The sequence below is a fragment of the Ceratotherium simum genome, chromosome 4 (assembly GCF_057802395.1).
Source record: "Ceratotherium simum simum isolate JZ-2026a chromosome 4, ASM5780239v1, whole genome shotgun sequence".
Taxonomy (NCBI): Eukaryota; Metazoa; Chordata; class Mammalia; order Perissodactyla; family Rhinocerotidae; genus Ceratotherium; species Ceratotherium simum.
Window position 1 is genome coordinate 50,302,768 of NC_141903.1, and position 23,813 is coordinate 50,326,580.

At 40.6% G+C, this 23,813-nt stretch overlaps 2 protein-coding genes across 4 annotated transcripts in view; one reads left to right on the plus strand and one right to left on the minus strand.

Moving 5' to 3' along the window:
* LOC147917288 (uncharacterized) overlaps positions 1-3,068 on the plus strand; it is a 121,230-nt gene extending 118,162 nt beyond the window's left edge. Inside the window, exon 4 of one of the 2 annotated variants that reach the window (XM_087429889.1) lies at positions 2,949-3,068. In XM_087429889.1, coding sequence (XP_087286015.1) covers positions 2,949-3,068 — 120 coding nt within the window. The remainder of the gene's footprint in view (positions 1-2,948) is intronic. The other variant, XM_087429890.1, reaches the window with a different exon arrangement.
* A 432-nt stretch (positions 3,069-3,500) lies between these two features.
* PRDM6 (PR/SET domain 6) overlaps positions 3,501-23,813 on the minus strand; it is a 96,431-nt gene continuing 76,118 nt past the window's right edge. The window contains exons 6-8 of one of the 2 annotated variants that reach the window (XM_014796485.2): positions 19,221-19,563; positions 10,829-11,005; positions 3,501-3,693 (exon numbers count right to left, since the gene is read on the minus strand). In XM_014796485.2, the coding sequence (XP_014651971.1) occupies positions 3,579-3,693; positions 10,829-11,005; positions 19,221-19,563 (635 nt within the window). In that variant the 3' untranslated portion in view covers positions 3,501-3,578. Of the gene's footprint in view, positions 3,694-3,810; positions 3,956-10,828; positions 11,006-19,220; positions 19,564-23,813 lie in introns of those variants that run through there. The other variant, XM_087429887.1, reaches the window with a different exon arrangement.

Here is a 23,813-nt window from a genome sequence, read left to right on the forward strand (position 1 = left end):
TGAATGGAGATTCAATAAATATTTACTAATTGAATCAAATTATATCAATTATACAAGATTCAGTTTTACCAGCTTTCATTATCCACACAATAACTGTATAAAAGCATATCTCCCCCCAAAAAAGTCATTTTTAAAGATAAAGAGAACCAAAATGAAAACCTTAAAAATTCATGCATATTTCTTAGGGAAAATATTCAGCTTTGTCTAAGGTTACTGAGATTTTTCTAGAAATGTGATGTCTGCAGCCCCACCTGGCACTAACCTTTGGCCTAGACTCTTAGTTAGACAAACGAGCGTGTGGTAGGATGCTAAGCCTTATTCTGAAAAAAAAAAAATCTGTCCACATTGATAGAAAAGGGCACAGAGGAATGGCTTCAGGAGCCAAACATGACTCAGTTCTGATAGCCTCCCTTTCTCATCTTAGATAGCCTCCCATTTCCTCCATGAGTCAGAGCTTTTATTCTCTTTACACTGAGATTAATTAGGAAGCTGCTAATAAGAGAGACTGGCAAATCTTTACGACTGCAGTTTCTACCACCCATTTGCAGTGTCCCAAGTGATTATCCGTCACTTTTAAATAGAAAAGGCTAAAGCAATTGTTGGGATGTTTTAAGGAAAAAACCCCTTCCCAGCACATACTTCAATTAAAAGCATTTGGGACCCAAGTAATGCAGGTATCTGCTTCAGGCTCCAAGTCAATCTGCAGGTATAGGCCCATTTTACGAACAGACGGCCTAGGCTAGTCTGCTAGAAGCTGGCAATGGCTCAGCAATGTAAAAACTGTGAATGTTCCCAATTTTCTATTTGTTAGGCAGAAAATATTTTCTGACCAAATTTGGTGAAAATACTACCAAAAGTCTCCCTTACTAATAAAGGAGAAAAATAGACTTATACGGAGCAGAAGGCTTGAAGGATCTTGTGGTATAGAGGTTACTGCCATATTAAGTAGGAGTTTGGGATCAGCTGGCAAAGCCATTAGAGTAACAGAGACTATTATTATGGAAACTCTTCCCATGCCAGATATCAAGGGAGGATGGAGGCTTCTCATTCTTGCATGTGGAGCTCAGGAGAACTGAGTGGGGTGCGCTGTGTTCAATTGTGAAAAGAGGAAAACAGTGGAACTGATTTTTCTCACCGAAAAAAATATTAGAAACATACAGTTGAGTCCCTTAACATTTTCAAAAAGTATAACCAAATGTTTCAACCTTAATAAATGAAACAGTTTGCTCATCTACGTAGCCAACCTATCATTTTCTTACAGGTTTCGAGATAGTATGGCTACATATTCTTTCCACCCTTCCCAACGGCGCACATTTTTGGCAAATGTCTTCATCACCGAGGGCAAGGAACTATAAAATCAGAACACATTCCTATCTACCAGAGAGAATATTTTCAATCAGCAACAGTTACATAGCAGCACAGATTGCTTACTGCTTCCACGACAAGAAGCCAACAAGAACTAGGGGAGAATTCGAGGTGAATGACTTGAGATTGGGCAATGAAGGTCAGAATTAGCCAGGTTTCTCTTTGGGGCCCATACTCTTAGAGATTATTTTGAGATATCTATATATGTTAGAAACACAATTAGTGAGGCCCTGTTTTACTCCATTTTATTTTTTTTATCTTTTTATTTTTTATTTTTTGTGAGGATGATCAGCCCTGTGCTAACATCTGCCAATCCTCCTCTTTTTTTTTTTTTTTCCTGAGGAAGATTGGCCCTGGGCTAACACCCGTGCCCATCTTCCTCCACTTTATATGGGACGCCGCCACAGCACGGCTTGCCAAGCGGTGCGTCGGTGCGTGCCCGGGATCCGAACTGGCGAACCCCGGGCCACGGCAGCAGAGCGCAAGCACTTAACCTCTGCACCACCCGGCCGGCCCGTTTTACTTAGCAATGGGTGCTAAGAGATGGGGAAGAAAATTAAAAGGGAAGGAAGATATTCTGAGAACCAAAATACATGATGATAGATTAAACTGAACCATGTAGTATCCTTGCCTTTCATAGCCAGTTCAGTTACTTGTCTCATACTTTTGTTAAGGAAAGACAATGGGAGGGCTAAAAGACAAGGAGCTCCTTAAAAGACCGTGTCCTGCTATCAGGTGAGGGAGAAATCCAAACAGAGATTGCTGCTGTGAAGCACTCTAAATAAAACTGTTCAGTTTATCCTCACCGGCCATCAGGTAGACTCGTCTCTGTGATCCTGCTGGGAGCTAATGGACAAGAGTGCAGGAGCCGACAGTTCTTCCTGATGTCGGATCACTTCGTGGAATGTGACCCAATTTTATTGAGCACCACTGTTGAGTTACCAAAAGGCTAGCTGAAGTTACACTCACTTTCCTTGCCCTTGGTCAAGGAACAGTGAAATTGTATAGATAACCCTTTCTCTTTCAGTGGATTAATGTTGAGAGAAGAATATTATCAAGGGCCAGAGGAAAATGAAAAGATAATTGATAAAATTAGCTGTTCCTGGGCAAGTCTGCTCTAACCACAATCCTCTCTGTGGCTCCTCCTCTCCATGTTTCCTTGTCTGGGCTATGTTCACCTATTTTTGCAGAGATGCTCCTCCCACACTCAGGTGTGAGTGGAGTAAAGGGGCCTCCCAGGTTCCACCTGTATGAGGAAGGAAGCTGAAACCGCCTAAAAGGGCCTTGACAACGGGGCTGGCACTATTTTTGCTCACATATTCAACACTTTCACAGACACATCAAAAAATTACTTGAAGCCTAATGCCTTATGTTCAGCCTCATGCCGAAGAACTTTATTTTCGTTTTTTAAGCTAAAATGTTATTGGAAACAAAATTTTCTCAGCTAGCTGCTCGGGAACAATATACTGTATCATGAAGCTCCGTACATTTTAAGTGTTTTTGAAATCCTAGCAGGACAAAGTTAAGTCCCCCATTTTTTTCCCTTGAATTTTGACATTTAAACCATCTTCTTCCTCTTCCAGGCTCTTCGGCATCAAGACCAGGCTGCTGGAAAGAAGGAGCCACGTGAAAAGTGCATGAGAAGTGAGCGTGGAAAACACAGAAATGGAATGCCCGTGGGGCTGAAGATGGCGCTGACTTAGCGAAGGTTCTCGCTTCTGCTTCCGTGGTCCCGGCTGGGGCAGCCAGCATCAGGCCAGGCCACACCCAAACGGCAGGAAGAAGGACTGTACAACGGGTCCCCTTGAATCATGCTACTAAAAAAAGGTGCAACGAGAAACAAGTCCCTGTGCATTCTTAGTCACAACTGTGGGCAGAAGAACCCATACGATTCCTCCCTTTGGTATTAAATAACAGTTTAAAAAAGCTTTTTAGAAACAAAGCAAATACATGGTGGGACTGGAAATGTTAGCCATCCCAGGTTAGTTGTCCACTGAAATAAGTCTCATCCCTAGTCATAAATAAATAATCTCTTTCCTGGTCTGACTTCCACGCCAGGATCAATATCTCTTAACATCTTACTTATTTTATTACTGCTTTTGGTTTTCTGGGACTGATTGAAAGTTGCTCAGAGGAAATCTTTGGTTTTGCTTAAGTGTCCGTGACATTTAATCATGACTTTCCTTGCAGTTTAATTCCAACCAGTCAATCAGTTAATCCACTTCGATTGATTCTGGGCTCTCGGTTATTGGCTTGCACTCATTGGGCATCCGCTGGTGTCGGCTCAGCTGGGTGGCCTGCGTGAAGCTCCTCTCACACCTCTCGCACCTGGTGGAGGCAAGAGAGAAAATTGAGACCAGGGAGTGGGGCCTGCAGGGTGATGGGCTTCCTCTCATCCTGCCTAATCAGAACAGACACTCCAAAGTGGCTTCAGATTTTACCGGCTCAAGAGGTTTAATTGGTGGCTCCTTCCAAGGCCTGGATGCCTGTGATGGGACAAAGCCGGTCTGATGCAGAACAGAGGGATCTGTCAATAGGCAGGGGGAAGGTGATTTCTCCAGAGAGCCCTGTCCTGCTGCAGCTCTGATCACTGTCAGTTCAAATAGATAAAGAACAAAAAGAGATTTTTAGGAGTGAGCCATCAAAGCAGCAGCTTGTCTGCAGTTTTCTGCTCTGTAACCCCAAAGAGAAATTGATGACAAACAGAATTTCACCGCCTGCTAATTTAAAATCAGGAATTCTACTCCCCTCAGCATAGCAGTCAAAGCGCGATCATCTCTGAATTTGGAAACCAGAGGAAGCAATACATTATTTTGCAGTGGCTATGGGAGTGGAGGTAAGTGGCCGCTTGGGGGCAAGAGCTAGTTACAGTATCAGAGCCCAACCAAATTTAGGGTTAAAACAGTGTTTATGTGGGGTAGGGGGCTCAGAAAAACCTGAAATCAATCACTGTTTGTGTGGTTCAAGAAGTTTACTTCTCCAGAAAGTACAGTAGAAAGAATGTAGTTGTGGGCCATAATTAAGGGCCAGTGTGTCTGATGAGGAGAAAAATGGGTTTCACACTTCAAGAATATCTCCTCTCCTTCACTTAAAAAAGAAAGATTATAGGGCGGCCGGCCCCATGGCTTAGCGGTTAAGTGTGCACGCTCCGCTACTGGCGGCCCGGGTTCGGATCCCAGGCGCACACTGACGCACTGCTTGTCCAGCCATGCTGAGGCGGCGTCCCACATAAAGCAACTAGAAGGATGTGCAACTATGACATACAACTATCTACTGGGGCTTTGGGGAGAAAAAGGGAAAAAAAGGAGGAGGATTGGCAATAGATGTTAGCTCAGGGCCAGTCTTCCTCAACAAAAAGAGGAGGATTGGCATGGATGTTAGCTCAGGGGTCATCTTCCTCACAAAAAAAAAAAGAAAAGAAAAAAGAAAGATTATAATATAGAGACTCTGAGCCCCACCCATCTCCTATGTAATACACACTTACTAGCTTGATGGCTACTCAGTGTACAAAACACATACACAAAAATCTAGTGGTGGTGTTTAGTTTTTTGGTGGTGGTTGTTGTTCCTGGCTGGTTGTCTATGATTATACACACACACATACACACACACACACACACACACACACACATACAGATGAGCTATGGCAGCAAGCTGGGCACAGACAGGGACTACTCTGCTCGTCTGGGCTGCCTGAAGCACTGGCTGAGCACCCGTTAGGGCACAGTGGCCACCTCAGCCATGCCCTTCATGTCCTCTCCTCAACCCCTTGAAGGAAAAGATTTTCAGGAGAGCTGCAGTCAATTGTCCTTTTCTTAACGCCATCTTTGGTTCTCGGGTCCCTGCACTAGTGGGGCTGCGGCAAAGCCATCCTGACAAAGTCCAAACTGTCCATCACGTGCCATGTGCCCCCTTATCTGGTGGCCAGTCCTCTGTTGCTCCTGTTTAGTAAATTATACAAAGTGCCTGGCCACAGAAATAATAACCTATAAAAATAGAACACATCCACCCACTTTGGGGATTCTTGCACATTGTTGGATGTTGAGAAGCTGGAGTTTGACTGTCACGGTTGGATTTTTCAGGGCTCCTGCACCAGCTCGTGTGTCAGGGTGAAGAAGTTGTGTTTCTTTGATTGTCTTTCAAGGAATATTTTTAGCAGCCTGTTCCACTGTTAAAAACTGCACTGTGATCTTGACAAATGTACAGTGTCAGCTTTAATGTATCAGACCTATCAGCTCAATGAAAATAACTCAGAAGTATTGATCAGCTAATGATTTTTGGTGCATTCATTAACGTCCACGGGCCGCTCATCCCCTCTCCAGAGCTCCTGAAGGGCCGAAGACACGTTAGCGAATTGCTGATTGTTTATTAGAAAACTGATTAGTTACTGGATTAGTGTGTCAAAATATACTACCTTTCACTGCTTGACAAACTTTCAAATTATTATATTCCTTTTTTAAAATTTTGAAGCTCTAGAATCAATTTCAGAGAGAGAAAAATAGCTTGAACAACTATGAGGACTGACCGTTTACCTGGCTCATGCTTTTACACTTCTGATCTTGTGTATTAGATTATAAAGAATTCATAAGTGGGAAGTTTAGTACTTCACATAAGGCAAAAGTGTATGTAATACGTAATATTTACATATCCAGATGAACAGAGACATTAAGAGAGGAGTTACATTTTTCTCAAGTGTTTGCCTAAATGCCTCACAGATATTTACCCTCATGGAACAATTTTCTATAAAAGGAAATTTACTAAGTCTGATCCATCAGGTGCCTGAGATCATTTCTGAAAAATCATCTCTAGTGCCATCTGCTCACCAAGTGTGAGTAAAACACATGCAGATATGTAGAAAATTACCTTAATTTAGATCCTTTTCCTAGGAGTTTCCCTTCTTGAAGAAAGTGGGCTACTAGAAATAATATCTATGTGAGTTGGGAATGATAAGAATATAATTGATATAATTGAGGAAGTAAAGAGAGCTAAATATAAAAATATCTTTTTTGAAAATAAGGGAAGGGCCTCAGTTTTATGTTCATCATCTTTAATTTTAGAAAAATTCCCTTCACAAGTTATTTTCATAGCTTAATGAAACTCATCAGAAGGACAGACTCAATGCAAATACCTAGGTTCTGGCAGGTCAGAGCAGGACTTCAGTGGGGTTGGCATTTCATTAACCCTGAACTACAATGCCAGACGAGTGACTGGGCATGGGTACTTCCAAGCCAGGGCTTCATGTGGTGTAACAGAATAAGAAGGAAGGAAAGATGAGGGTAATGAGCTTGGAGCAAAGAAATAGTCTTGCACACTTGGTCTTCCTCATCGTGCTGACGTCACAGCCTTGAAGAGAACATCGCAGGAACATTGAAGTGGAAAGTCGTCCGAATATTTCAGCAAAGAGAAAGTCCCCAACTTTCTATCAGTACAAATATCTTAATTAGACTTAATTTCCTTTTAGACTTGAGATCATTCCTTACTTAATGTGATGCTGATTGGATTATAGGTACAGGGAGCTTAACAATTACCACCTGAAACTGACAGAGGTGCAAACAATGTCAAGTCTGTTACACAGAAAATCTGCAAGAAACTTTCTTTCCGTGCCACTACAGCCTGTCACAAAATACTTCTTGAACCGAACCAAATTGCACAGGGCTTCGTACATTTGATGTGCTCAATGCATATTTACTGATGTGCTCTTTTGATTTGCTTTGATTTTGCCCAGATCTTGTTAAAAATATTAGATGCTCTTTAGAATACCCTCTAATTTTTTTTATACCGAGCCAAACTGTCTGTACTTAAGGCAAAAATGCAGTGATGAGCATTTCCCCCTGCTTCCAACAAAGATGAAGAGAAGAATCTCTCCTATGGAACGTCCTGGTCTTCTCAGGTGCAGAAGCCAGGCATCAAGCAGCTCACATGGATCCTTCCAGGCAGAGCAGCCTCCCTGAAATCTTGGGAGATGATGTTTAGTAATAGGGAAGGAGAAAGGAGTCCTCACTATAAAGCATAAGTTTTAGACTGCCAACCTCCCTCCTTCCTTCTTTCCTCTTTTTAATAAAGTGCTTGGCAATTGCTGTTAAATGAAATGATGTCTTGCTTTTGTTCCTTGTCCTCCACGACTTCTAGTCTCACAGCACAAACTGAAAGCTGAGACCTTCAATATGATCCTTTGATATGTGTTTTTCCTCTGTGTTCCTTTACCTTAGAAATTCTAAGTCGACAGCCTAGGTTAGCTGCCGACAGGCCCATGAACTACCTAGAGCTTGGGGGATGGTGTCTTTCAGTGGGATTTCAGCCAATCAGATTGTGAGGCAAAGCCCTGGAATGAAACTAGGATCTCTTAGTGCCAAATCTTCTCCAGCCTTCTTTGAACAGCAATAACCTTGATCTGCCTTCAAAAACCACATCTCAGCAGAAGATTTTAGAAGTTGGAAAGGGCTTTCCCCTGGCATGGCAGGCTCAGTCTCAGCTGGCCCCTGAGAATTCTGTGAAGGCCTCCTGGCCCCTGGGTGGGTGGAACAATTTGGGGACTGAGCCATTTGGGGCATCAATTTGGAAGCTGCCCCAGGCGTACAGTTTAGGGTTGTGCATCTTTACAAGATTCTTTTCCTTCTTTGCAACATTGTTTAAGTCAATAGCCATTAGTTGAAGTAGTAAAATTAACTGTTGTGGCGAAACCCATTTTACTGACTTATCTGCAACAAAAGTTTTTTTGCATGTTTGTTTTATAAGCTTGTAAAAGGATATCTTCATAATATTTACAAATGTCCATGGGATGGATATCCATGAGCTATGGTTGGAAGATTCCCAAAACTCCCTTGGGATAGATCAATCCTGAACCATCTGGTTGTATACACTGAAGGATTTAGCTTTCTAGTTCTTAGAAGATGTTTAAATCTTACACTTTTAAAATAAGAGTACACTCAGTTCTCCCCTGAGAATATATATTTGATACGGTAAAAAAAAAAAAAAAAACCTCCATAGTATGTTGCTATCCTAATAAGAGGAAAAGCAGAAGGAACTAAAACATGCACATAGAATCTAATCCTACCAGCTCTGGATGCTTCCTTATATTTTTTTTCGAGATGAAATTAGGTTATGGTCACAAAAAATACTTTCAGAGAGGAAAAAGATACAATTACTAAAGCCCTTCAAATATTAATCTGATGAATTAAAATTAAGTTAAAATGGCAGCTCTATCGGAAACATGACAAAAACAGGATGTTAAAGAAAAAAAATTGAGTGGAGTCAACAAGGTTACACATAAGTAACACCTTAACATTAATAGAAATCTATTTCCCATTTTGACCCTGAAACCTCTTCAATTAATTACTAAAATCTATTTACACAGCAACAAGATAAAAATCAATCTGATTCCTGGCACTGTATCTGTCTGGCTGCCCTCTGTAATACAGGGGCCAGGAGGATTGTCCGTCCTCCTGCATCTCTGCTTCTGAAAAGCTCTCTTGCTCAAAGGCACAGGAGATGTGCTATTGTCATCTTGCACATCCAGAGCAGCGCTGAAGCCAGATTCTGTGAACCCCCTGAGGGCTAGACCTGAGGACAATGACAAAGTCCAGTGGCGCAGGACAAAAACACCTGCAATAAGGAACTCTAGTACTGTGCCAACCCCTCTGGCCCTTGGGGTGGATTAGAAAAAACTGGCCTCTTTGGGCTTCGGCAGCCACAGAGGGCACAGCTCAGCTTGGATTGTGCAGGCTTGCTGTTAGACCCCATCCTTCCCCTTAGCCAGATGCCTTCATGCAATTAACAAGCTGCTCCTGTGTACAAAGACAAAAATTTAAACTATTTTTATTATTAATATCTAAACCACTATGAAAATAGGAATAATGAATAAAGGTAACTAATTTGTGAGGAGGCAAGTGATGAGCTCCTCCCTCCACTGGCAGACACTGAGGTGGAGACCGGGAGGATGAGACTAGCAGGACGAGACGAGCAGGACTCTGTGACCCCAAGCCCAGCCTAGCCTCAGGCTGAGCATCACGGCGACAGCATGCCACACCAGCTGGTCTGGAGGGAAAATCATGGGTAATGAGACTCTGGGAAGACTCCTTGGTTGAGACTGACCAAAGGGACTTGTCTCTGACTGCCTGAATTATTTCCTTTCTTGCTTGATCTTGTCCTACAAAAGGTAAATAGGCTGTACATCTATGGCCTTTTAATTCTCCTTTTTAATCAGGGAAAGGCAGCGTAGCAAAGAGTAAGAGAGATGCAGGAGGGCGGAACAGAAAAGAGCCCATCACACAGACAGTAAATACTGCTCTGAGACCACGGACCCATCATACATGCTGGTTCACATGCCCAAGCCTTTCCACATGCTGTTTGGGATGCCAGAAAAGCCTCTTTCCCTTTGTATGTCTGGAAAACTCCTACTCATCTTTCAAAATACATCTTAAATACCATCTCCCCCAGGAGGCATTGATTACTCCACTTCTGTGCTACTCTGAAACACCATACATATATGTTTTACAGTTTTTCACTTTTGCACTATTTGCCCTATGTTGTAATACTTGTTTATTAATTGGGCTTCCCCATAAACTATGAGATCTTCAAAGACTTGGGGGGCTGAGTCTCATTCACCTTTGTATCTCTTGTGCCTAGCAGGGTGCCTAGCACAAAGGTAGGTGCTCAACAGATTTGCTGAATGAATGAACACACATATAAATGAATGTATGAATGAATGAGTGAGTGAATGAATAGGCCACCTTGCATGATTCAGATGTTTATTGTTTTCATCACCGTGCTATATCTAGAACCACACTCACTCAGGCACCATCCCTTTGCCAAAGCCATTGGAATTCAGTTCCACCTCTTTCCACATTCGCTGAATCCTCAAGAACTTGGATGTGCCCTGTATTTGGTTTTGTTTCTCTTTTTTCACTAACATGGTAATTCTGAGATCCAAAGGGCACACTTAAAAGCTGGAAGTTGGCTGCTATAATAGATTCAAACCTCATTAACACATAGGAAAGAGGAGGAAATAGTTCACTAGAATCCTAAAAGGTTCAAGTCCCACAAGAGATGATTATCCAGATATCCTAAATTGTGGCCACTTTGCTGATGATGGTCATGAGGCTTGCTGATGACCATGAGATGGCACTGTGTGGCTCTGGCTCAAATTCTAGCATAGATCGTCAGGAACTAGAAAGAATCTTAAACTACTTACTCCTACTTCCTCATTTTACCGACAAGAAAACAGACCCAGAAAAATTGTCTCAAGTCCAAGGTTATGCAGCTCAAGCCAGGATCAGTGTATAGGCTTCCCGACTTCATTTTCCCAATGACAGCCAATAAACAAGTAGGTCCCTTGCAGCCTGGACACTGACCTTCCAAATAGCCTCCTGCACCACCTGGCTGAACCGGGCAGCACTGGCCCCCTTGCCTTCAGGCTCTTGGGAAAGGCTAAGAGAAAGGGGGATGAAGGGCTTGGCGCTACTTACTTGAAGGGCTTTTCTCCAGTGTGGGTTCGGATGTGGTTGTTGAGGGTGGTGGCCCCAGCAAAGGCACGACCACAGTAGCCGCACTTGAAAGGCCGGTCACTGGAGTGAGTGACCACGTGGTTCCTCAGTTCTGAAGGCTGCGAAAAGGACTGGGAGCAGTGACCACATTGGTAAGGTCTGAAACAAATAAAGAGACTGCCTGGTCATTGTTTTCTATGTGAGTCAGCGGAAGCCAGCATCATGAGGCAGGGCCAAAACTTTTTGGTGACATTTTCTCAGTCTTTGAAACAGAGCATAGAGATTGGGCTGCTGGGTTCCCGTTACTTTACTTGTTGCCACAGGAATAAAATTCACAGAGATGCTGAGACACACTAATTCCCAAACAAATATTTGTTTCCAGTATCAACCACACCATTCAAGAACCCCTACTTTCTAGACAAATATTAGCGTACTTTTGGGAGCATTGAGAGTACAGACTCTATTGAGCAGAATTTTACAAGAGAAAATATGTAATTGTCTCTCATAATTCCATAGAACTTTTCAAAGTGCTTTAAAATCAATTATCTACTTTAATCTTTACAATAATTCTCTGCGGCAGGGAAAGCAGTTGTTATTATCTCTGTCAGCTCAGAAAACTGAAGATAAACCATCCTCATAGGAAATATGCTCTTGATGCCAAGGTCACTCTAGGGTGTCTGGACCTTATTCTAAGTGCCAGGTAAACATGCAGGCAAGTCAGCAAGTTGCATGTGTGTTTTAATAAATACTAAACTGTCTTGGGGACTGTCTATGGCACAACCCCAACTTGGGGTCATCTGATATATTACACAGATGAACACAGGTGTGCACCTAGATTTGTTCCTTTGTAAAAGTCCTGACTTCTACTTACTCCCCTCCCCCCATTAATATTTATCCATTGGGTCTTTTTCCTGAACTTAGGCTCCCTGGTTTAATCTGGTAGCAAGCAATGATTTATAGCAGCACAGAAATGACGGGATGTCACTACGCTTGCAGAAGGATGACTGTGATGCAAAAGCAAATGGAAGGAAGTTGTGACAAATACCTGATAATTAGCAAGATTATCAGAGAACATTCTTTCCAGCTCATGAAAAGTAAATCAATTTTTGGTTTTCATAAAATAGATTAAAATTCCGTCTTCTCTACAGAAGTTCTTCTGCTTACTTAAGCAGAATCTGGTGAGTGATATAAAACCTGGGAAGTTTTCCCTATTTGAAGCTATTTCATATCATTCCTTGACAGGGCTCTAATTTGTTTATCAAAATTTTTGTTAAGAAAATTAATAACCTGTCATGAAGGATATTAACAGTGCTCACGAAGCTCTGGTCTGTGGCCCAGACATTTCTGGCTGCATTTAGAAAGTGAATGGTGAAAGCTGACTTAATTGCTCCACCTGTAACAAATGCATAAGCTCCGGTGACCAGAAACCAAAATGCAGGGCTAGGAGACAATGGTGACCAAGCATGTACAACAATTCAATTAAGTGCAAAATAAAGTGTACCCTCTCATTTGTCAAGTGAAGTGCTTAATTGTGGCTATTTGCCTCACTGAACACAAATACTATTATTTCACCAGGCTTCAGCACACTGAGCACTGATTGTAGAATTTTTTAGCTTGATTAATAGTCCAGGATTGGTCAATAACTCAATACTATACAATTTTAATTACTTACATTTAGAAATCTATTCTAACTGCTCTCAAACAAGTTTCAAAGAAATATATAAGAGTCCTTGGTAAGGAGTGTATCAATCTTGACAAATTACACATGCATTTTATTACAATTATAAAATAATGCTTTGAAAGTCATTAAAATTATACGTAGATGAAAATGTCCTGCCAAATCTGTCCTTGGTAGTAACCATTAACCTTAAAGGGCTACTCAAGAAATCATTCTCTCAGGGGTGAATTTTTTAAATGTCATTGAAGATTATAAATAAAATAATATATTTATATATGCTATATCTACTGACAATTGATTTTTCTAATAGTGAAGGAACCATTAACATTTATTAGCCTCTGGTTATCTATTTTTAATAGCTATCACAATAAACAATAAGCCACTAAATAAAACCAATTAATCTTTTCTTTTTTTTCTAACTCTGCTGTCAAAAGTTGGGATGATTTATTTCCTATAGTCAGAAGTCAATCCATCCTTTTTACATTAATAGTCACAGGGGCAAAGATTTACACAAAGAAGAGCAGAAATGACCACAAAGAGGCTTATGTTGAATTCTTATATCAAGATAATACCAATGAAAGGCAAATAGGATTCTAACACATCACTTTTGCCCAGCACCGGCCCAAGAGGCATTTGCTAGGTATCCAGTGACCTTGGCACAGTTTTCAAAACTTTGCAGAATTCAGCTTGACTGAATGGAAGGGTCTAGAACAGGGGAGATAGGAGAGGTGAGTCTTACTTCAGCCTCTGACCCTAATCAGCTGTGGGACTTGGACAAGTCACTCAACTTCCCTCTCTATTTTTTCCTCTCTCTGGTAAGCAGGAGGGACTGCTTACTAGATGCTCTCGTGCACCCCGTCATGCTCTGTTCCTGTTTTCAGATAATCAACAAATGTGTGCCGCCTGAGGATCTGTATGAGACACAGCCTCACAAAAGATAGCATCAATATGATCTCCATCTTTTACTGTGTGTACTAGCCAGTTCCCTGTACATAGAGCTTTCTATGGTTTTGTGTGTATGTCCATGCTACTGAGAATATGGACCATTTAAACTTATTTGGTAAACAGTTGAGAATTCATAGCAACAAGAAAATCTGGTACCAAAATGTAGGACCAAACCTTATTTCAGCTGATCTCAAAAAACCAAGTGATATCCTTTCATTCTTAGGTACCTTGAAGAATAAGATTTCAGACCATATGGTCACATTCACCTTTGCAGAAGCTGATTTTATGTAGAATTTAGAACAAAAATCTGTACTCTATTTGCCACTATAATAACAGATTATCTCTCTCAGCCTAGAAATTTATAGAAAGTTAGTCCTCAGAAAGTACAGAAGTTACACAGCTAATAGACAAGATTCCTTCTTTTCCTGGACTTTTAATATTTCCTAAAAAATGAATAAAAGGAGACAATCAAAAGTAATTTAAACATTGACTGTGTCCTCCAGTTTCATGTAATGACATAGGAATACATTCAAAACAGAATGAAACCTTCAAGCCCAAGAGCAGGGCTTAGGAAACATAACTGCCACTAAAGAATCTCAGACGTCACAACTTCTTTTGGGACAACTGGCCACAGGAGTTAAGACTATGAATGCATGTTTCTATTAGCACACCCTGACTCCTCACTGCTCAACTGACAGCTGAAAGGCTTTGGGGGCACAGAAGTAGTTGCCATTACTCAGCTTTTTATTCTGATGACTAACATTCCCATTAACTTTTCAAGGTCTGGCTAAAAGCTAAGACTCAATTTATTAAACTTTTGTACACAATCAATTTCAGCTCCAAAGTTCTGTCTCCCTTTGATGTGTCATACTAGAAGAAGCATGGGAGGACTGCATCAAGGGCTGTGTTCAGCTTGACTCTTTCCAGGATCTCACGGCATTGAACAACTAAATGGGAATTTCCTTTCTAAAGCACTTTGATTCTCCCCAAGTCATCATATACAGCATTTTATTATTCTCAAAACAAACTCAATAACATTCCTCACAAAGGGATAACATCTCACAACCAGAGGAAGCTTATGGCTTTTTCTTTCTCTCTTTTTTTTTTACTACTTGAGATATCTAGCAGTATCGTCCAATGATAGAGATGTTCTATATCTATGCCATCCAATGTGGGAACCACTAGCCACATGTAGCTGTTGAGCAATTGAGTGTGGCTAGGGAGATTGAGAAACTAAAATATTATTTTACTTAGTTTTGATTATTTTAAATTTAAATAGCCTCGTGTGGCTAGTTCTAACACAGAAATATCAAGCTTCATGAAAAACTAGAAGGTGTTCCATACTCAATAATGAAATAACTAAAAAACAGACAAAGCCTAGGTTGATTTAGTTAGCATATGTGCCAGTAAATTTATAAGCAGAAATAAAGAAGCGAGACAATTTTGCACATCCTCTGGCATTCTCTGTAACTGGCAGCTCCTCTGCGAAAGATTACTCCAGTAAAATGTGCAATTCATTTACTTTGAGTCTGTAATTGGTTTGGTGTACACATAGGAAAAGAACCAAACACTTAACAGAATTAAGTGTGGTTTGGTTTAAAATATTAATCCTGCTTTGATTTTTCTTTCACAGCATGAAACCTCCAGGACTAAAGTTGTTCAACTGGGGCCACATTCTCTCCTTGCCCCACATCATCAGCTCAATGCACACCTCCTAAGACTTCAAAGGGAGCACTACTTAGATCACCGCTGGCTGTGTGGAGTGAGAAAAGAACGTAGCTGTATGTAAGGAGAAAAAGATTTCAGGAAAGCAGCAAAAGTGCAGAGCCAGAGCAGCTGCAGAACACAGAAAGCTAGAAAGAAGATAACCTTCACGCTGGGGGGGACAGGGAAACAGTGGAACACAAGAACACTGATGCATTCCAAAGTACTATTATGGTAATGGATTATCTCCAGGATCCTCCCACCAAACAGTACCTTCTAGAGTCATCTTCCCCTTGGGTACTACCACATCCACTTACAAACAATAATATGTCAAAACACAAATGTGAGCGGCTGACAGTGCACCCAGGAGGCTAAACGCGAACTTTCCCCAGGTGTCACAAACAATTAAAAAGGAGAAAAGAAAAGGAAAAGGATGCAAAATGATGATAAGCATTATAAAGACACTTTCTGTGGAAAATAAAAGAGAACATATTCATCAGAAAATAATCCACTGTGATTGAAGGCTTTGCTTACCCCTTTCTGGAGCCCCCCCAATGGGACTGTTGAGAGTTTCTGCAGCAGAAAAACAGAAGAGAAAAGGGATTTCTAACTCCTGGTTCAAGCAAAAGTTGAGTCAAGCTGCTCTGGCCTAGGTAATAAGCTTATGCAAAACCCCAAAGTTTATGAAGTACCTAAATAAAATCTAGATTCATCTAGATTCTAACAGCTTCTTCTCTTTGGATTCTGTCAGGAAAAGAAAAAGTCAGTAGCCTGGGAAAAAGGAAGAAGAAATTTTTGGTTTCATATGTTTAATATATTAACAGAACAAAATCAAGAAGATTCCATGACTCTTGGACCCTCATGAATGTGTTTTTATCTTTAGTGCTAATACCTACCTTGTCAGGTCAAACGGAATTTTTTTTTGCATTTAATGTAAGAAACACAGTAGTGAAAAATGATGATGCTGGCAACTCTGGGTATCCTCAGATCTTTTTCCTTTATATCAAAGCATAAACTTTTTGATGGTCCCTCACATGAAAAAGCTCACGGATATAGACACACAAAGTCTCTTTGATGAAGGTTCATACATCTTGGGTTTCGTGGCCAAATATTTAGTCCGCTGAGTGAAAAATATTTTGGACCTAAGATTCAGGGGCCTGTCTGAAACTCTAACCTGTTTACCTTCTGACTTGTCTTCTGTGTCTCCCTTTCTTGCGTCTGGTTCTAGCAAGATTTTCCCATCAAAATAAAAGCAATTGAGTTTTTCAAATAGAAGGGAAATGGTTTCTGACTGGTAGGTTCTAAGCTTTTTCACTGTATATAGCTGAATGGGCACAAACTGCCAAAGACTAAATGCCAACTGATTTATGAGTCAATCACTAAAGAAAATATGTATATTCAGCAGTTGTAAATCTTCACATGGATAACAAGAGAAAAGGCTCCAAATTTAGCAACCAGCATACACAAATTTGATGTTCCATTTTAGTTCTGTATATTTCTATTTAGCAATTCACTCATATGGTTAAGAATTATGAAGAGTATCTTTTATTTCCAAATTTGCTGGTGCAAAGAGAGCATTCTAGGTTCTGGAATAGAAAAGAAATATTCCAGTCCTATACGCTAAAAGCAAATTATGTATCTAGAATGGAACTAGTGGGTCAAAGTGACTAGGCATCTCCCTCCCCTTATCTCTAATAATCAACTAGGATCTGATGGAGTTATTCAAGCATCTCCCCATGATTAGTAAGAGACAGGTACTTTATTACTTTGCCTACACAGGGACCAATTTTTTTGAAGTCATAATGCTGAATTTTAACTTATTCGTGAATGATGGTGATCACCTCAAAAGTCTTCACCAACAAAGCACAAGAAAGGGAGGAGTAGGGACCTACTGCGTGAGTCACTTGATCCCACTCTGGCTCTCTACCCGGATAACAAGCACCCACTACTTCACCTCATCTAAGAAGGGCTGGACACACCACACCTGGGCTTCTGAGCCAAATAAGCCTGTCAGGGTCTAGCACAGGATGGGAGTCTCATGCCACTTGGATTTTTGGCAATAACTATATTAGATTGAAGTCACATTGACCTAACAGTCTCTCATGGAAGTGTATTTTGTACATGTAAGTCTTCTAATTTGTCAGGTAGTTCTCTGATGGTTTACAGAGGTGTATTACAAATTATGACACTATTATTTGACAGGACAGACTTCATAGAGACTTAAACCATAATACACATATGGTTTTCTAAGTATAACTGGGATCAGACAAAACATTCTGTTTCAGTATCTTTCTATTTACCATGACATATTTCCATTGCTTAATGTGATATTCAGCATGAAATCACATACTCAAAGCTAAGCTCTGAGTTCCAGTATCTAGAAACTTTCAACTATCATTTCATTTTGCCTGGCACATTCAGATATTATAACAACAACCAACCAGTGCAAATAATAGATCCATACATCTAAACTCGCTCAATTTAAAAAGCAAGTTTATAATAACATAATTTTAATGCATCTTTTATATTTAAAAAGCTACTAAAATGTTTTGCAAACTTTGAATAGATATACCTTGAGGCTATATGTATACTTGCAAGGAAGGCAAACTTTCAAAAAAATCCTTTCTGCATGAGGAAAACCTTTTCAAAACTTTTGTGTCACCTCTAAAGCCGATGGTACTAAGATGTGCAGAAGTATGGTGATATTTGCACCAAGGGGCTCTCCTATTGAAAGTAAAAGATTGTAAAGACACAGCTGCCTTAACAGCCCTAATGCAAACATTTCATCATTAATTAGTTACAGCAATGCTTGATGCTAAGCAAGTGGTTTTGAGAATGGCACAAATAAAAACATATACACATGTAAATGTGCATATGTACTCTAAAATGGATTATTATTACTTTAGGAAAGATCCACCCCCTCTCCACCACACCTCCACCTTCCCTGCTGGTGTTTTCTAGCACCCAGTCATATCCTGCAGAGCTGGGAGGGGAGAGCTGGATGTATATAATAAGGCAAGGAAAGCCAAGAGGCTTAAGATTAATAGATGGCCAAATTAAGAAAATAATTGAGGAGCCCTGTTTCTGAGTCTCCTTTCCTATTTCCAAAAATCATTTCCTGCTTTTATATTCAAAGTGCATTTTCAATGCTATTCTTAGATATTTTGGGTTTAATCAGATTTTCATAGGACCTGAAGGAGAGATAAAACACAATCCTTTCTTATTGAATTAATTTGATTTTTGTCTTTTGCGCTCCCAGCTATCAAGACTGTCGAATAAACCAGTTTTGATTCATAAATAATAGTTCCATTATATCTACTGTGCCACTCATCAGAGTACCTGAAATTTTAATTCACTTGTTCAGCTAAATTTCATCCTCAGTTCATGGCCATAAAATTCTTTATTGACAAACTTTCAAACCAACTTTGACTCTGAGGTATCTAGTCAACATTTTTCTTCTGTGTGGATATTAGTTTATTGAATAAGTGGCATCTGTTTTCCTCCACATCACTAGCAGAGTAGGTATTTCCTTTTGACAGCTTTGCAGGATTTATGGGTTTGCATGCTCTGAAGAAAAATAGTACTAAGCAAAAAATTCCAATTCATTACCTCTTAGTACTTAATTAAGTTCATACCCACGGCACACTGGAGGTGAACCCTGAAATGGCTGTCACAGCAGCAGAGCCGCCGGCTATATTATCTTTGGAAGACAGAGGGGATTCTAATTATCCTGACCTCATTTTTCCATCTATGATATTCATAAAGGTTCCTTCTCTTTTGCTCCCCCTAAGACTTGGACAGTTTCGAAAGCAAGAGCAGATTCTTCTCTGCAGCCACTGTTCACGGAGCCGGTCTAAACAATAAAGTGAAGCAGTGGCCTAACATTTATTATTCTCTGACCTTCTAGAACGCATACACCTCTATCACAGAGTGATATATACACCTCTCCGAGGTGTGGCTGGAGGAGGTGACTGGAACCTGGCGGGAGGGCAAGCAGTGTGGGTCTCACTAAGCAAACACACCGTGAGCAGTGAGAGCCGGGGTTACCTGTCGGGGTTCTGCGTGCACACGTGCATCTGTAAGAGGATCCGCTGCGTGAAAGTCTTAAAGCACTGCCCGCATTTCCAAAGATGCCAGTCACTGAACTCCGAGTGCAGCTGGCTTGTGGAAGTCGGGCTCGCAAGGACTCGCTGGTTTTTCACGTTGATTTGGTTAAATCCTGATTCAATGGGCCCAGACTTATCCAGGAGGGAGAAGTTCCTGCTGCACGGAGTCTGCGGGAAAACGACGGAGCGCTGCTGGGTGGCCGGGGAGAGTTTGCTGCTCTTGTTGAAGGGCTGCAGGGCGTCTTGTCTGCACATGGCTTCCATTACCGTCGAGGGGACATTTACTGGGAGAACAGCAAGAGTTATAAAAGATCAGTTTTATTAGCCCTTAAAACAAGCACAATAACACAAGCTTTAAAAAAAATCCTATAAATCAACATTTAAAGAATTTATTTTTCTGGACTCAGAATTAACATAATAGCAGACAATTTGACTTGAGGTGGAAAGCACTATCATCACAAATTAATAACTCATTCAATGCCTATTTATTAAGCTACTACTATATGCTCAGAATTGTTTGTACATGGTCTTTGCCCTCACAGAGCTCACTTATGACTTGAGACATAAAGACTCCATAATGAGGCTCCACTCTGCACCCTAGGTTTGCAGGGAGCTCAGATGGGAGGGGCATAGCGAGAGGGGGCTCTGGAGAACAGGGGCGGGGGGCGGGGGGGGGGGGGCGTGCTGCCCAGAAAGTGTGGCCTTGGGCAGTACAGAGAAGGTAGATTCAGGCCTTCTACCAGAACTTGCCAGCACAGGACAGGTATTCAAGAAAAACTGGCAGAGGAGACGAACGGAACAATATGAAAGACGCCTGGAGACAGAAGTCTGGCCATGCTGGTGGGATGTGAGGGAGACAGGCTGACGAGCAGGGCATGGGTTCTCAGCACTGTGGGAATAAGGGGTGAGGGGTGTAGACCTCAGAGGGCTTTTAAAGTCCAAATAAATAAATAAAGACTTCAGGCATAGGAAATCGACACAGACTGTTTCTGAGCAGAGAAATAGCAAGAAAAAAAGCAGCAGTATTCAGGCAGGGCTTGAGTGAGGCATGATTCACAGATAGGGTGCAGGGATAAGAGAAGAGTGGGAGGCAATGGAGTATGGTGCTTGCAACTCATGCTTTGGAATCAGGAAGACCTAGGTTCAAATCCCGACTATGCCTTTTACTAGCTTGGTAAGCATAGGCAAGTTATTCAATCTCTGTGTGCCTCAGCTACCCGTCTGTAAAATGAGGACAGTGATAGTAATAATCCTAAAAGTAATAGCAGCGTGGCTTAGTGGTTGAGACGGCCTAGATTTTAATTCCACTATTTACTAGCTTTGTGACTGCGGGCAAGTATGGAACATCGAAATCCACAATTTAGTTCTTGGTAAAATGTAAAATGGTCACCCAAAGGATTGAGTGAGATAACGTATAGACAGCATTCAGTAAATGCCATGGTTGCCATTCAATAGATCTAGAGCTCTATGATCCCTGGTCTGCTCATCTTTAAACCCCCTTTTATGAGGTTTAAATGAGGTAATGAAAGTACTCATCACAGGACCTACCATCAACAATAGCCACCATTCTTATTATTATAGAAGGAGAAGAAACTGGAATGAAGGGAGATGGACCTAAACTGGGTGGTGGCAGTGGGAATGCAGAAAGAACTAGAAGTGAGAAACATTTTCGAGGAGGGAGACTTAATATACTTGAAATTTGTTTTTCTTTATTTTTTAGGTTGTTATTGTGTTAAAAACATGTATCATGTATTCACTGGTCAACCCACAGGTTCAGAGGTGATTAGAACCTAACCTGCTTAAAAACTATTATTCTTTCTTTTTTTTTTTTTTTGGTAAGGAAGATTGGCCCTGAGCTAACATCTGCTGCCAATTCTCTTTTTGCTTGAGGAAGACTGTTGCTGAGCTAACATCTGAGCCAATCTTCCTGCACTTTGTATGTGGGACGTTGCCACAGCGTGGCTTTGATGAGTGGTGTGTAGGTCTGCAGCCGTGATCCGAACCTGCTAACCCCAGGCTGTTGAAGCAGAGTGCTCGAACTTAACCACTATGCCACTGGGCCAGCCCCTATTATTCTTTTTCTAATTAACTACTGTGTCAATAAAATGTATTTATTGGTCATTTCAAGGGTTAAAGAGATTAAAGTTTACAGGTTGGTCAAGAGAAGGAAATTAGAGACCAAAATATATGAAAAGGTTGGCAAAAAGATTGGTGATGAGAAGTAAACTATGGCTGTTCTGGTTCAAGGTTGCATGGAAAGGAACACATGGACTGGGAGCTCTCATCCTTACCTGCCACAGACCATTGCTGAGATGACTACGTAGCATGAAAACTGAAGTGTCCTCAACTATAAAAAGAGAATGGTAGGGGACTGTGACTGGCAGGAGTCTCCATGCTTGAGTGGACAGGTAGATACCACGTGTGGGGACATAGAGGGATTGGGGTGTTGCCATTAAGGAGTCTTCAACTCAGAACATTCTATATAATTACATGTATTAGATGAATCCAACAAAAGGAATCACTGAGTCTACAGGGCTCTGTGGGCATGGCCCACCTGTCCTAGGAAGGAAAAAAAAAAAAAAAGCAAGAGACTCTCAGGCCTGGAGAGAGCCTAGGTTTGTCCATTTGGCAGTTCTTTACCCTGACTGCACATTAGACTCACAGGAGAGATTTTTAAAAAAATTAAATCAGAATCTCTTGGTAGGGCCTGGGCATCTGCATTTTCTAAAGTTCCCCAAGTGCTTCTAATATACAATCAGGGCTGAGAATCACTGATCTAATCCTACCCTCTCATATTACAAATAAAAAAAGCTGAAGCCCAAGAAGGCCCAGTAACTTGCCCAGGGCCACACATTCAGTTAAGGACACAGCTAAGCTGGAAGCTTTAGCTTTCTGACTTCCAGGGCATTTTTTTTCTGACTACACTCCTATACTGTCTCTGCTTACCAGCTGTGTTTCAAAAATAAAAGGGCTAGTTACAGCTAGTATAGTGTTTTTTTGTGTGTGTATACATATAAATGTATATATATCATATACATAAAAATATGTTATATATGCACCTATACACACATCCATATACATACTTACGTATATGTGTATATTTTATATATAAATATTTATGTATTAATTTCAACTTTTGGAGCAAAAGTGCATAACCAATATAAAATTTGTGCACACATTTTTGACTTTCAAAAAATCTTGATTGCACACAAACTGTTACTTTTTAAATAGGTATTGAAAGATAACGAGGAATGTTTCATCATGTTTTGGCACTTTTTAAATAAAAAATAAAACAGCAGCAGTGTCAGAGATCAAGGGAGAACTCATCTTGTTTAGCCCATTTATAACTAATCCAGAAGAGACAAAGCACAGGGAAACCCACAAGCTTTCAGGCAACACTAAGCTCTTGCAGGCTGGGAAATGCCAGACTAGCAGGAAGGCAGGGTGGGAAGACTGAGGAATAAAGATGTCATCAACATGCATGAGAGCAGGAAAACCGCAGACGCTTCCCTGTTGGAAAGAGTAATATGATGCCTTTGGAGGTAAATAATACAAATAATACTCAAGTATAGATTATAGATTCTGACTTCTCACTTATGCTCCTGGAAAGTAATCTAGTAAATTAATTTTCAAAAATTGTTAAGGTCACATAACCTTTATATTAAACAAAAGAATTTGTGGGCCAATGAATTTTTGTAAGTTTAATGATCAATGTCAAAATGGTAATAAAGGAAAATTTATACCAGTTTGTATAATAATCTGGGATATATGGGATCTGAGTTAATGATAATAATAGCATTTAAGCAATAAGAGTGGGAATGGTTGGAAGAAAATTCTTCTCTGTTTTATTCTTTTCTTCTCTGGGACACCCCAAATCAAATGTAATATGGTTCAAGATACAGGTAGTAACACTTCACTCTATATTCTACTTTTGGCATGGTCCTTTATTGTACTTCTGAATAAATTCAATCCTACGGAAGGAAACAAACATATAATTTAGAGAGAAGAAAAAGTAAGGATAGGAACGAATAATTTTCACACAGTGACCATCTTTGATCTCTAAACTGTCCTGCAGAGCTCCTGCACACTTCCATGGGACCCTAGAGATCTACAAAGCATGAGTTTTTAAAGCAAGACTTAAAGGACACAGAAGATTATTCTTCCTAAATATCAGCCTCATCCGCTACAATAATCAAAGGTATTAATAAAACAGGAAATTATCAGAAAGGGAACAGGGAAGGAATCAGAAAACATTATTTCATCCCAACTTAAGACAGTACAGACAACTGCAAACAGCCCAGAGATGACCAATGAAAACAACCAAAAAGATGAAGTGGTTTCTACATGAAGGTATACTAACCTAGTAAAATCTCTTCAGTCTATAAAGGTGAAAGGGGAAACAAAGATTAAGGGGAAGAGGGCAAATTCTCAAAGCCTTAAAGGATATAGTCAAGGAAGAATGTGAACTCACGAAATCCTGGAAAATTAAAACATTGAGAGAGGCCAATTCAGGATCCATAAAACAAAGTCCTCC